This window comes from Camelus ferus, chromosome 9 (assembly GCF_009834535.1).
Source record: "Camelus ferus isolate YT-003-E chromosome 9, BCGSAC_Cfer_1.0, whole genome shotgun sequence".
NCBI classification, from domain to species: domain Eukaryota; kingdom Metazoa; phylum Chordata; class Mammalia; order Artiodactyla; family Camelidae; genus Camelus; species Camelus ferus.
Genome location: NC_045704.1, coordinates 11,536,475 through 11,550,669, shown reverse-complemented (window position 1 = coordinate 11,550,669; position 14,195 = coordinate 11,536,475). Strand labels below are relative to the sequence as shown.

At 43.0% G+C, this 14,195-nt stretch overlaps 1 protein-coding gene and 1 long non-coding RNA gene across 2 annotated transcripts; one reads left to right on the top strand and one right to left on the bottom strand.

The window, feature by feature from the left end:
• Positions 1-64: 64 nt before the first annotated feature.
• On the top strand, positions 65-12,567 carry LOC116666042. Its single transcript, XR_004322895.1, has 3 exons — positions 65-125; positions 1,801-1,859; positions 12,434-12,567. It is a non-coding gene; the product is annotated as an uncharacterized LOC116666042 (long non-coding RNA).
• LOC106729382 (zinc finger protein 613-like) lies at positions 2,853-12,621 on the bottom strand. Its single transcript, XM_032487788.1, has 3 exons — positions 12,484-12,621; positions 9,083-9,209; positions 2,853-4,755 (listed from the first exon to the last, which is right to left on the bottom strand). The coding sequence occupies exons 1-3, from the start codon at positions 12,496-12,498 to the stop codon at positions 3,455-3,457; spliced, it is 1,443 nt and encodes a 480-aa protein (XP_032343679.1). The 5' UTR covers positions 12,499-12,621; the 3' UTR covers positions 2,853-3,454.
• Positions 12,622-14,195: the final 1,574 nt, after the last annotated feature.

Genomic DNA, 14,195 nt, shown 5'->3' with positions numbered 1-14,195 from the left:
CTCGCAGTCCCTCTGTGACGTAGTATTGCCGCGCCCGGTTCGAGGATCTTGACCGGGAGCCGCCATTTTCTCAGGTATTGCCGTACGGCGGGCAAGGTCTTCCTCTTTCGGCCTTTCGCGGGAAGGTACAAAACGGTGATTTTCAAAAGCTATTGAAAAATGACCTATATCAACCCATTTCCAGGCCACTTGACCCACCAGGCCTCGATTTTGCAACATTCGCCAGGGGCGCTACACAAACGCTTAGCTTCTCAGAAACTCAGACCTGCCCTGATCTCTCTGCGGGGTGGGCAGAGATGTCGCAGGCGTTTAGGCGTTTTGATTTAAAGGATAGAGAGAAGCTACGTGAGTGCGACCGTCTCAAGGGGACGTTCAACAGGGAGGGAACCCGAGCCGAACCAAGCTACAGTTGGAGAACCGACAAGTGTCCTAGGAATGCTGACTGGGGTGGGAGGTGGGGGCGGGGCTTTGAAGCCGCTGTAGGGTTTGGAGAACCCCTAAGGAAGGCACTGGTCTGACAGTGGGTAAAACGGCAGGATTATACAGCTCTCGTTATGACGGGTGTGGAAAATGGGAACACGGTTCATCAGAGATTGGCAAAAGGGGCAAAGCCAACGGAGAAGGGTGGTTTCACCTCCAATGTGGGTGGGAGGAGCCCCAGGTAGGGCAAGGTTTCCTTCTACAAAGATGGAAAATACTTTTGAATCAAGGGCTGAGTGGGGAGGGAGCGTTTAGCATGTAAGAGGTCCTGGGTTCAATCCTCAGTACCTCCATTAAAATAAATCTAATTACTGTCCTCCTCCCCCCAACCTCGGAGAAAGGGAAGAGATTCTGTTCAATGTTGCAGCCCAACTGATTAAACTGAGAGCTCTTAGTGCACACCGCACTCCCTGTAATTATACAACCAGGCTCAGAGAGCCTTCGAACTAAAGGGGTTAATCATTTATTCACCGAGCAGATGTTTATGAAATGCCTACTATGTGGCAAACACTTTTCTGCTTGCTGGAAATACAAAAGGTAGAAACGCAGACAAAAACATCTTTCTTCGTGAAGCCGTACATTCTACTGGTGTAGAGAATGTAGAAGTAAAGTTGCTGGTTTGATTTTTCTCATTACAGCCAAGTGTTATGAATCTCACCTACAATGTAACCTACAAGTAAGGAGTGGGTATAGCTCAGTGATAGAGCGCGTGTTTTAACACGCACGAGATCCTGAATTCAAACCCCAGTACCCCCACTTAAAAAAGATGAAAAAAATTACCTCCCCCCTCGCAAAAAAATTAAAAATAATAAAATGAATAAATTCAAATTACCATTGAACCAAAGACGATTAGTCTCAAGCCTTAAGATCTAAGAGCTGTACACCAGTAATTGACATAACATTGCAGACTGAATATACTTCAATTAAAAAATCTAGTAAAATTTGTTTCTCTAGGTTTTGGATTTGCTTGGCAACTGTCACTCTTTTTTTCCCTTACGATTGCTTTTAGAATGAGAAGGTCTATCCTACCCATGTCCCACCATAGTGTTTTGGAAGCATGTAACTTACCTGGTTTCATGGGTTCAAAGCTGGAGAGGAATTTTGCCTCCAGGTGAATTGTACCTCAAGTCTCACCCAGATCTGATTTAGATGAGAGTATGGACTGTAGACCAGAGTTAATGTTGGAATGAGTTAAGATTCTGGGGGCTGTTGGGATGGAATGCGTGTATTTTCCATGCAAGGTCATGAATTGGGCAGGGGAGAGGGGGAAAGAATGGGGCCAGTGGTGGAAAATTACAGACTGAGTTTGTATCTCCTCAGGTTCCCGTGTTGAAGCCCTAAAACCCAGTGTGCCTGTAGTTGGAGATGGGGCTCCTAAGGTAAGTAATGAACATTCAGTGAGGCTGTAAGGGTAGGGCTCTGATCCAGTAAGTTTAGTGTCCTTGTAAGAGAAACCAGAAAACCCTGTGTCACCAGAAACTATCTGCTGGAACTTGATCTGGGGCTTGCAGCTCCTGGGACTATGAGACAATTTCTGTTATTTAAGCCACCCGCTCTGTGGTATTTTGTTGTGGCAGCCAAAGCAGTCTAATACAGTGACTTACATTGCTTGTAAAATTTGCTGGGGGAGGGCATAGCTCCATGGCAGATCGCATGCTTAGCATGCACAAGGTCCTGGGTTCAATCCCCAGTACCTCCATTAAAAAAAAAAATTAGACAAATTTTAACCTACGTTGCATTCTTTGGATAAACCCAGTGTAGTCGTGGAGTGTTTATCTTTCTCATATATTGTTTATGTGTTCAGTAGAAACCTGGGAAATATTCGTGGCATTGTGATGGAAGGACTATAATTCTGGATCAAGCAAATTTAATAATATGGGCTTACTATGAATTGATTCTGGCTTAAATGGGTGAGCTCAATTAGACTGGCTCTCACAGTTTGCTTGGTTGGTTGACTGACATCTGACTCAAAGTGGCCTACACTAAAATTTCAATGCCAGAAATTCCTTAAATAAATTCCTTACATAAGTTAAATTCAGAGTCAAAGAAATGTGACCACTAATCATCATGTAATTCCATATGCATACCTTTGGATACTTTACAGTATTATCATATGATACTGGGTAGGTATTGAAGGTAATTTTTTAAAAAAGAAAAGAAAAAGGATCCACAACTGGGAGAAGTGAATATAGTGTGATAAACCAGTGATGCAGAGTGGACTATCTCCTTTAAATTATGGATTCATTAGCATAGTGACTAGGAATATGGTTTGAGGCTTCCTCTCCAGAAATGTACATCAGGTGGGTTACGTAATGTGTAATGAAGTGAGAAATGGTAACAAAGCCCTCAAATATTCCTCATTTTCACAGGCCTTTGCTTCAAAAGAACTTTAATATTTTGTTAAAGGCATTCCAGTTAGTGTGTTCACAGTGCTAGTTTTATATGATTTCACCAGCTAGTAGATGAGGCACTGAGAACCCTGCCCCATTCACTGCCTTCCAACAGTTTCTCCCCAGTATGTAATGACACCTGTTGAGGGCAAGGACTTTCCCTCCCACTTTCATTATATTTCTACTCACTGTGAGCGCACCAATGATGACTGATGGGAGACAGGGCCTATCTTCCAAAACACAGCCTCCCTAAGCTCCTCACTCACAGGCTTTCAGTGTATACATCACCGTATCATCAGCTAGACATTGTTGCTCAAGGCTTTTCCAAACAATGCACCAGTGTTTTCCTATGTGTTTTTTGTGACATAAAATGTGATTGACCACTGAAGGCATAACCACATTCACTGCATTCATAAGGTTTCTCTCCTGCACACACACTCTATCTCCTGAGGATGCACATCTGACATCGGCTGGCCCCCAAAGACTACATTCCTATCTGCTAGGAGCCCCCTGAGGGATCACAGAAGGTATCTATACAGTCACCGTACTAACAGGGTCTTCCTCCTGCATGAGTTCACTGGAATCTAAAAGCTGTGACCCTTTGTGGAAGGACATTCCACCTTCACTGTATCTACATGTTGCTCTCTTGTGTGTGTCCTCTTATGCTTAACCAGGTAGGATATGTTAGTGAAAGCCTTCCCACACTCGGTGCATCCATAGGGTCTCTCTCCTGTGTGAGTTCTGTGATGGACAATCAGCGTTGTCCTTGTCGTGAAGGCTTTCCCACAGTCACTGCACCCATAGGGCTTCTCTCCTGTGTGAATTCTCTGATGTTTAATGAGTCCTGATTTCTGCGAACAGGATTTTCCGCAGTCGGTACAGACAAAGGGAGTCCTTCCTGTATGAAATCGCTGATGTGCGATGAGGCAGGCCTTCTGGCTGAAGGCCTTTCCACACTCAGTGCATCCATAGGGCTTCTCTCCAGTGTGAGTTCGCTGATGGATATTAAGATTGCCCTTCTGAATGAAACCTTTTCCACATTCACTGCATGTGTAAGGTTTCTCTCCTGTGTGAGTTTTCTGATGCAGAATGAGCTGCGTTTTTGTGGAAAAAGCCTTCCCACACTCACTGCACCCGTGGGGTTTCTCTCCTCTTTCGTTTCTCTGATGTACAATGAGTTCTCGCTTCCTGCAGAAGGCTTTGCCACAATTAGTACATTCATAAGGCTTCTCTCCTGTGTGAGTTCTCTGGTGCTCAATTAGCTTGGACTTTCTGTAGAATGCCTTCCCACATACACCGCACACATGGGGTTTATTTCCCGTATGAGTCTTCTGGTGTTCCGTAAGCTGAAATTTCCTGAGGAAGGCTTTTCCACACTCACCACACTCATGGGGTTTCTCTCCTTTGTGAGATCGCTCATGTTCAGTGAGCTTGAACTTCTTGGAGAAAGCTTTCCCACACACACTGCATCCGTGGGGTTTCTTTCCTGTATGAATTCTCTTATGTTCGTTGAGCCGACACTTCTTGAGGAAGGCTTTTCCACATTCAGCACATTCATAGGTGTTCTCTGTTTTGTGTATTTGCTGATGTTCAAGTTCAGGATGAGTTTGCTCACGACTAGCGTGAAGCAAGGCTCTTCCCTCTGCAGCAAGCTCAGCAGGCTCTTCTGGGTCAAAGCGACTGCTCTGGCTGATTGCATCTAAATATGGTTTCAAAGGTTTTCCATGTAAATCAAATACATCATGATTTGGCTTTAAAGGAAAACAATTTTTGCTCCAATGAATAATATTCCCAAATGCATCCTGTCCATAACACTGTTCCATCCTCTGCGGCATATTTTGGTTTTGCCAGTGCAGCTGCACAAGACCAGCCACTTTCTCAATTTCTAGGAAAGAGAACAATGAACCCTTCCATGAGCATCACATGGAATAAAACTACTTCAAAAAATCTTGGGGTGAGCTGGCTCTTTAGTGGAAAACCTATGATAGCAAATATAAAAAAGACTCCAGGTATAAATGTGCCTCATCTCTCTTTTTTAAAAAAGCTTATAAAAGTTATAAATATATATGATAAATATTACCATTTTAACAATTTGAGTGTACAGTTCTCTGGCATTCAGTACATCCACACTGCTGTGCAGCTGTCACCACCATTCATCTCTAGAACTTTTGCATCTTCCCCAACTGAAAAACTCCATCCATTAAGCACTAACTCTTATCTCTTGGAAATGGTTAAAAACACAGTAATGTAACTGAGGGGGAAATAGAAACTAAGAATTTGGAGGATGAAGAGAAAGACGATCCTACGGAAGAATGGGGTTCTGAAATGAGAGCTGCAGAGAAGGAACTGGAAGAGCTAAAAACTGAGGAAGAAAAGTGTCAAAGGTTACCTTCAGTTTGAGTGTTAGAAAATCGGCCACACTTCACATGGCTAAATGACTTCCCACCTCCAGGAACTGACAAGGTTGAGGACGTAAGTGGCCTTCACATGGCCAGTTTTAGGCCAGTCTCAACAGTCTTGTACGCGGCCTTGCACAGTTCTACTTTCTTGCCATGTTTCCTCATCATCTTCGTACTTCAGAAACCCACCTGTATCTCCTGCACACAGTGCTTAAGGACACAGTCATTCTCCATTCTCTCTCTACCACTTTAGGCTACTTACAAGTTTCTCAAATAGGCCCTATATTTACGATTCACGGTGAACTTTGCACAGCGTTCAGTTAGCGCAAAAACATTTCACACGTTCAAAAGCTTAATTTGTAAATATTACATGAACATTTGTCCTAGCTTTGCTCATAAAAATCTTTGCTCTGAAAAAAAAAAAAAAACCTTTGCTTTGAAATTGTTTCCCACTAAACTTTGTCTCTTCTACCAAAAATTCTTAGCATCATCTTCCACCTTTTTTTTTTCCTTTCACATTCCATCTTGGGGTTTGATTATGTCTTCCAAAGAGATATGTTTAAATCCTAACCCCAATAAACAACAAGGTCCTACTGTATAGCAAAAGGAACTATATTCAATACCTTGTAATGGCCTATAATGAAAAAGACTATGACAAGGAATATATATATATATATATATATATATATATATATATATATATATATATATATATATGTAAATGAATCACTATGCTGTACACCAGAAATTAACACAACATTGTAAATTGACTATACTTACATTAAAACACACACACACACATATTCACTCGTTGTGTAAAATGAATATCGATAGCCAAATGTCTATCTTGGCTTTGAATTAGTGTCCAGATTGAGAACACATGATGATCAGTTCATAGTTAAAGCAATATAATATTTTTAAAGGATTTTATAATCTTTTTCAATAGTTATTAAACTAACTAGTTACATTAAGCTTAAGAAATAAATGGTATTTAATAAAGATCAATTGTGAAGCTTAAAAAAAAAATCCAAACCCCTTGTAGCTATGAATGTGACCTGATTTGGAAACAGTGTCTTTGTATGTGTAATCAGTTAAGATGAGGCCACAGTGGATTAGAGTCATCCCTAATCCAATGACTGGTGTCCCTGTAAGGAGAGGGAGATCCGGCTACAGACACACAGAGACATGCAGGGAGAAGGCCATGTGATGACAGAGATCAAAGACTGGAATGACGTGTCTACAGTCTCAGGAACATCAAAGATTTCTGGCTGCTCCCAGAAGTGAGGAAGAGACGAGTAGGATTCTTTCCTAAACCTTTAAAAGGGAGCATGGCCCCACCAACACCTTGATTTCCAAATTCCGGCACCTACAATTGTGAGAGAGTACATTTCTGCTGTTTAAAGTCACCCAGTTTGGGGTAATCTGTTACAGTTGCCCAAAGAAACTGAGATACCCCATATCTAGTTCAATGGCAAATTCAATCAGCCTTTATTCATCCAGAACCTTCCAGTACTCTCTTCAAGCCGGGCTGAAGTCATCAAGAACCAGGTCTCCCATCTGACTTTCTGCGTCAACACCTGCCTATTCGTCTAGTCTCTACCCATAGCCAGAGTGATACTCTGAAACATAAATTATATCATGTCACTGCCACACTTAACCTTCTAAAGGTTTCTCAATCCATTAGGAGTGAAACCAAGTCCTTGAAATAGATGACAGGACCCTACATTACCAACTGACCTATCGACAGCCCCCAGCTAAGACCCCACTGACCTCATCTCCTGTCATTTTCTATCTTGCTCACTCTGCTCTGTCTGCATGGGCTTCCTTGATGTTCCTCTAACATGCTCTTGTCTTTGCTGTGAACGTCCCATTCTCTCCACTCTTCACCCAGGAAACCTCATAACAACTCATCTCTCTGCTCAAAGGCACCTTAGATTATACAGGCATTCCTACTCCTAAGAGAGGAGCCCCAGCCTCACCACCCACTCTAACACACGCTGATGAATTGCTGTTTACAGCCCTTTTCACCACCAGATATAGCATGTGTGTACTTTTTCCCATGTATACTCAGTGTGATAAAATACACATAATGCAAAATTTACCATCTTAATCATTTTTGAGTGCATAGTTCAGTAGTATTAAATGCATTCATAATGTTGTGTAATGATCACCGTCTGTCTCCATTAACTCCATCTTGTAAAATTGAAAATCTGTATTTGTTTTGTTAAATTTCTGTCTCCTCCTCTTTGAGAGTAGGGACTTAAGTCTTTCACAGTAGAGAAGTTTCTCTGTCATAGTAATATGGTCACTTAGGACTTAATGTCATCAGAAAGGAATTCAGCAACAAAATCTACAGTTGAACTAAAAGAATGATTAGAGTTAACAAATACACAAAGGCGGGCATGAAGCTTTATGATTCTATTCAGGCTAGGAATTGAGAATGAGAAATTTTATAAAGGTTTTTCCTAGTTAAACGAAGAACGGGAACACCAAAGACCTTAAACACAGGAGCTCAGGGAGTAGAGACAATTCAAGGTAATGCCAGGATGGGCAAGATTTATGATGCACAGAAGTACAAGAGTCAGGGAGGGAAACAGCTCAGTGGTAGACACAGGCTTAACATGCATGAGGTCCTGGGTTCAGGTCCCAGTACCTCCACTGAAAAAAAAAAAAAAGGAAAGTACAAGAGAATCTGAATTTCAAAAAGGACAATGAAAAGGGATTTTCTTGGAGGGAAGATAATCGAGTTCCTCACACAAAAAGTAGGAACTCACAAGGAGGTGCCATGGAGATGTGAAATATATGGTACCAGCATGTGTATTAGACAGTGTTAAGGACGTGTCAACTGAGAGTCTCCACAGAGAATAAGAGCTCAACACATCTGAAGGAAGTAAGGTTTTACAGCCTATGAGCCAGAGCAGAGGATGAAAACATAACTCTAAAGATACTCAGAGTAAAGAAAAAGAAAAGTTGAGCAAGCAGATAAATGTACATTAAGAGACCAGTTACCACGAGAGTAAGACATCCAAGGTATGGCTGGATGTCATAAAAGGAAATAAACATTTCCCAAAGGGGCAGGAAGGTGTATTAGTCAGAGGACAATGATGAAGTCAAACTTTCCTCTTAGAAAGACACAGAAGGAGGAATTTCATAGCAAGCGACGTGAAAGGAACCCAGAATCATACTCTGACGATTTGAAAATCCAAGCAAGAATAATCCTAGGGGGAAAAAGCTGACATCTAAGAGGAAATAAACAAGAATTTGTTCCAAGAAGAGATAAAGGGGTATGTTTTCCTCTAAATTCCCACACAGCAAGAGTCTCGTATGGGAGGAGGGATACACAGAGGCTATTTCTGTATCCTTAGACCCCCTCACCACTGTGATTCCTTCTCTAAAGGACCAAAGTGATTTCTGCAGCCTTGCCCCTCCTGCAGGTTCTCTCTCACTGACCTGGATGGGGCTGATTGTGAATTTCGTGTTCTAAAGTCCATGGCGGTTCTCCCTGTTCCAGCTTGGAAAGTGTATCTAGGTTGCGAACTTGGTACACTGTTCGTGGGAGATGACAGAAGACTTACTAGGCCTACCAGACTGCACTAGGGATCTGTGACCCTGAGAATGGTACACTTTAGCGACTGCACGATTTGCATGTTTGCAAATTAAAGGCTTTCTGCTAAAATGAGAGGAGATTAAACCTTCTCATCTGGGGCCAGGCTGTGGAGTGAAAATCTACTTCAGAGCATCTCAGACACAACGAAGTGTTTAGAAGCTGAGAAAGGAAAGGCGCTGTCCAAGGGACACAGGGAGCATTCTCACCCACGGACACCAGGTGGCTGTAGTTCTGCAGCGTCACCTCCCGGTACAAGGCCTTCTGGGCAGGGGTCAGGAGCTGCCACTCCTCCCTTGTGAAGTCCACGGCCACATCCTTCAGGGTCAGTGATCCCTGTAACAACACAGTCCTGTTTAATATAAGTGTGTCTCTAGTTATTGAAATGGAAGGTGTGAGATAATAGAAAATATATTAAGGGCCTGTCCCTGATTCCCAGTACAGAGCTTCTAAAACCCTTGCAGTTTCCTGAGTGATAAGAACACTAGGAGCATCTTTTGTTCTAATAGTTATTTGGTTCCTGACGCAAGGCTCCTGAAATGCTTGTCAATTCCTATGTGGTAAGTATCAGGTTCAGAAAGCTTCTGGGTTGCTGAGCACGTGGAGGTGCTGGGGGTGTCGCACCCCACGGAGGGCGTGGAAGCTCCGTGTCCCTTCCCACATACCTTCCCCTGGGCACCTCTTCCATCTGAATGTTCATCCATATCCTTCACATCTTTTACAGTAAACTAGTAAATGTAAGTAAGTGTTTCCCTGAGTTCTGTCAACCATTCTTAACAAGTTAACTGAACCCAAGGAGGGGGTTTTGGGAACCTCTGATTTGTAGCCAAGTCGGACAGAAGTTGCAAGTAACCTGGGACTTAACTATTTTCGGTTGGCATCTGAAGTGGAGAACACTCTAATGGGACTGAACCCTTAGCCTGTGGGACCTGATGCAACCTCCAGGTAGACAGTGTCCGGATTGAGTTAAATTGTAGGACGCACGGTGGGTGTCAGAGAATTGCTTGGTGGGAGAAAACTCCCACACAGCTGGTGTCAGAAGTGCTGTGAGTGTGGTAGTGGCGTGTGAGCAATGGAGAGACCCAAGGGGAAGGACCGGGTTTCTCCCTATTCAAAAGGAAGGTGAAGGAAGTTGTTCTGCTCATTTTTCACCACCTATATTCCTGTTTTTCCAATATATTGTGAAAGAAGCAAAGTCCTATTAAAATATTCAGTCATCCATTCATTTCAGCAACTCACAAATTTCTGTAATGTGCGGCCATGAAATCCTCTTGCTCACCTGAGGTCGTCTGCACGCTTTTCAGCACCTACTTGTCGATCACTGAGCTATGTGCTTGTGACATCAGAACAATGTACTATGAGTCTACTCGTGGAAAAAAGGTCAATTAAACATGTAAAATCATGTGTGTGTGTGTGTGTGTGTGTGTGTTTTACATGTAAAACATTACCAATAAACATTTGGTAATGATGTGCTAGCAGATGAGGTAAAAGTATGGGGTGGGGAAGGAAGATTTGTTTTCTCACTATGGATACTATATAATTTGAGTCTTTTACATTGAAAAAGTATCCAGAAGTCTGGGCTTTTCTTCTGACACCAAGTACATGGTATCTTTTCCAGTACCAACTCTCCAGCTCTCTTAATCCGCTGACACCAAATGGACGGCCTACAATTCAATCCTGTTCTGACACTAACAACTCAGAGTTAGCATCAGGCTCCCCAGGTGAAAGGGCTCAGTCCCACAAGACTGCCTTCGCTTCACACACCAGTCTAAAGTCCCAGGTTCCTAGCACTTGTGTCCAGCTTGGCGACAACTTCAGGGATTCCCACAGCCTCCCCACTTAGGCTTGATAATCTGCCGGAACTCACAGAACTCCGGAAAATGTTAAACTTACTGGCATAGTTTATTATGAAGGATACAAATGAACAGCCACGTGAAGAGGTCCAGGGGCCTCTGTCCCAGCGGAGCTGGGATGCACCGCCCTCCCAGCAGGTGGCTGTGCTTGCCCACTTGGAAGCTCTCTGAACCCTGCTGGGCTCTGTTGACGGATTAAATCGCTGGCTACTAGGGCTCGAGCTCAGTCTCCAGCCCCTCTCCTGTCCATGAAGGTCAGAGCAGAGCTGCAAGTTCCAACCCTCTAATCAAGGCTTGGTCTTCGTAGAGATCAGCCCCCATCCCGAAGCTGTTAGGGGCCCACCCTGTGTCACCTCATTGGCATAAACTCACGTGTGGCTCAGAGGGGCTTGTTATGAATAAAAAGAGACACTGCTACCACTCAGGGAATTACAAAGGTTTTAGGTACTCTGTGCCAGGGACCAGAGACAAAGGCCGAATATATATAATACCTTTTACTGTGCCACAGTGAGTTATTTGTGTAATTAAAATAAAGGCGACAAGGAGGTAGGAGGTAATAACTACATTTAGAGGGTATTCTCTTTCAGTTGTCAAAATTTTATAAGCAATTGAACTTTTTCTGGTTAATTTTTCTGTATTACTTGATCAGTGATTTCATTTTTAATAGCTTTATCAACTTGGAATTTCAAATTTAGTGTCAATACAATAACCATCCTCACTCAAAAATAATGATACCTCTTTGAATGGGACAATAGCCACACCAGGATCAGATGTCATTGCTTCAAAGGTTAATATTTAAACTGACCAAACATCACATTGATGATTATGTATTATTTTGCTAGTTTCAATATTTAGATGAGTTCTTTTCAATGTAGTTCACTAACTGTATTTCAAATAAATATAACAATATCTGACTCTTTCCTATCTACACAAATACTTAGTGTTTTGGTCATGAAAAGTATAGTCATGACCAGATTTTGAACAGGGAAGGACCCTGTATTTTCTGAGATAAGGTGAAGTTCTAAAGTACACTATGGATCTCAGCAACCCAAGACATTACCGAACAACAGAACTTGACTCCCTGTGGCCAAGTCTGTACTCAAGCACCAGTTCAGCAGTCTGTCCACAGATGACCTTAAGAAACCATGCAAATCTTCCATTTTCCTGGACACTTCAGGTTTTATTCAAAGATAAACCCAGCCAGGAACAAGTGTGGGTATGTAAGTCACCAGGCTGTGGTCTTCTGAAAACCTGTGTCCACTGAATTCTACTTGGTCTAGTCCCTCAGGGCACTCAGAATAATCATATAAGAACCATACACAGCCTGCTTGTACATCTCTTAGGAAAATGCTATGAACACAGAGTCACCACCATCACCTCTAGAAAGAAATCATCAAAGATATTTCCTAAGACTTAAGTACCATGAGACAGTGACATCACCCGAGGAACTGATGTGCCTTCTCCCAGGGTCATTGCGTATCACATAACTCATCATGAGTCTGTGGGTGTGGCCGACAGCTGACCAACAAGGTCCTGCAGAGCCACACATTACATTCCAACACTGGTCACGTCGTATGAACTCTAGGAACAATACATTCCCGATTGTACTTTGTCCTGATTTTGAAGGTATGGCCTAAATTTATTTCTCCCCAGAACTCATTTTTCCCAAGGTACACTTTTCATTTAAATGAACTGATTTTTTTTCAGGCCTCCACAAATTCACAAGGGAATCAAACATAAAACAAACCAAAAGTCACCTGGGCCTTCGTCATTTTCTTCCAATTTGGAAAATGCCCAGTAACTGGGATGTTCTGTTTATAGTTTCTTCTGGATCTGCCCTAAATCTCTGTTCAGAAATCTCAGTCTCAGGTGAAGGATGTCCCACGAAATGACCATGTGCAACTCCAGGAACGTCCTCCTTGTCCTTTACTTGATCTCTCCTGCTCCTGGGAATCCAGGACCTGTGGGGGAAGAGTAAGTTCATTTGGGGTGATACCTTCCCTCTGGGCCGCTGCTGCTGCTGCTGCGCACCCACCTTATGTCAAGGCCAGCACTTCTAACTGCCCCTTTGTGTGGTGCTCCTGGGGCAATAAAACATACCAGTCTAAGTGGCGGGGCAGTAGGCCTTTCTTCAGAGAAGTAGAAGTAACAAGACTGAGAAAGGGAAGACGGGAAAGGAAAACCAGCTCAGCACAAAGCCTCAATGGCAGGAGGCTTCTCACACAGATCGGTTTTGGGAAGGAGGACACCTAGTAGGTGAAGCTCTGGACATTTTTTCCCTTAAAATCATGTGTCCACATACCCCTCTGCAGTGGGTTGAATGGTCACCTCCTAAAAGATATGTCTATATCTTAACCCCCACAAACCTGTGAATGTGATCCTATTTGGAACAAGGGTCTTTGCAGGTATAATTAAGTTAGGGATCCTGAGATGAGACCATCCTGGATTATCCACGTAGGCCCTCAAATCCAGTGAGTGTCCTTATACCAGACACACTGAGAAGAAATACACACGGAAGATGAGACCATGTGAAGACAGAGGCAGACAATGGGGTTATGTTGCCACAAGCCAAGGATGCCTGGAAAATCTGTTAGAAAGGAGAAGGAAGTTAATGGATGTTGGGCAGGTGTGCCGTTGTGGGGGAGGTGGGACCCCAAGACCAGCTGAAAGCCAGTGATAAAAGCATTCAGTAAGAGCAAAGGGGTGTGTGTGTGTGCAGTATCATTTTTCACCACAGTTCTGGAAATACTCCCAATACAATTGGATAAAAGAATAAAGTAGAATTCCTAACATTAGAGATGGAGGTCAATTTTAGTAAGCACCAAAAATAAGAGTATTAGGTTAGCTGACCAGTTACACAATCTACATGTAACAGCTGCCAGCACTATGGAGTGACATCAGCAAAAACAAAACGGTGGAGAAGAGACCTCCAGGGGACTCTGCCTCCTCAGGAGCACAAAGAAACCTGGCAGAAGCTGTCAGAATCAACCTTATTGGAACTCTGGATGATAGTCAATGGTTTACAGAAACAAAGTGAACAGCTGACCAGGTTAAAGGCCACTGAAACCGACTGGGAGAGTTTTTACGGCATTCTAAACTAGCCTCGCCCTGCACCACGGCAGACTGGTAGTCTGAAGATGGCAGCCGGTCTTCCTGATGTGGATGGATACCTGGTCCTGGAAAGAACAGTAACCTTGTCCCAAGGAATTAATAAGCTTGTTTGTTTTGACCTGTCTATGGATTCCCTGAAAGACCGATGAGAGGCCAGTATATAAAAGACACACCGAGAAGCACTCTCTGGTGGATCAGCAGGAGCAGGAAGAGAAGCCTAAGGCAGTGTCATAAATGGCCTGGCTAAGTTTGAAGGAGTGACCCCCAGTCAATAAGCAAAAAACTTAAAAAATTACTTTTTTTTTTTTAAAACTCAAAGACTTCTACACGAAGACACGAAGTTCAAACTGATGGAGAC

Excerpts from the sequence above, each read along its gene's own strand:
- LOC106729382 (XM_032487788.1), bottom strand. Across the intron at positions 4,756-9,082 it reads CAGCCACCTGGTGTCCGTGG|AAATTGAGAAAGTGGCTGGT; the intron begins GTGAGAATGCTC and ends TCTCTTTCCTAG.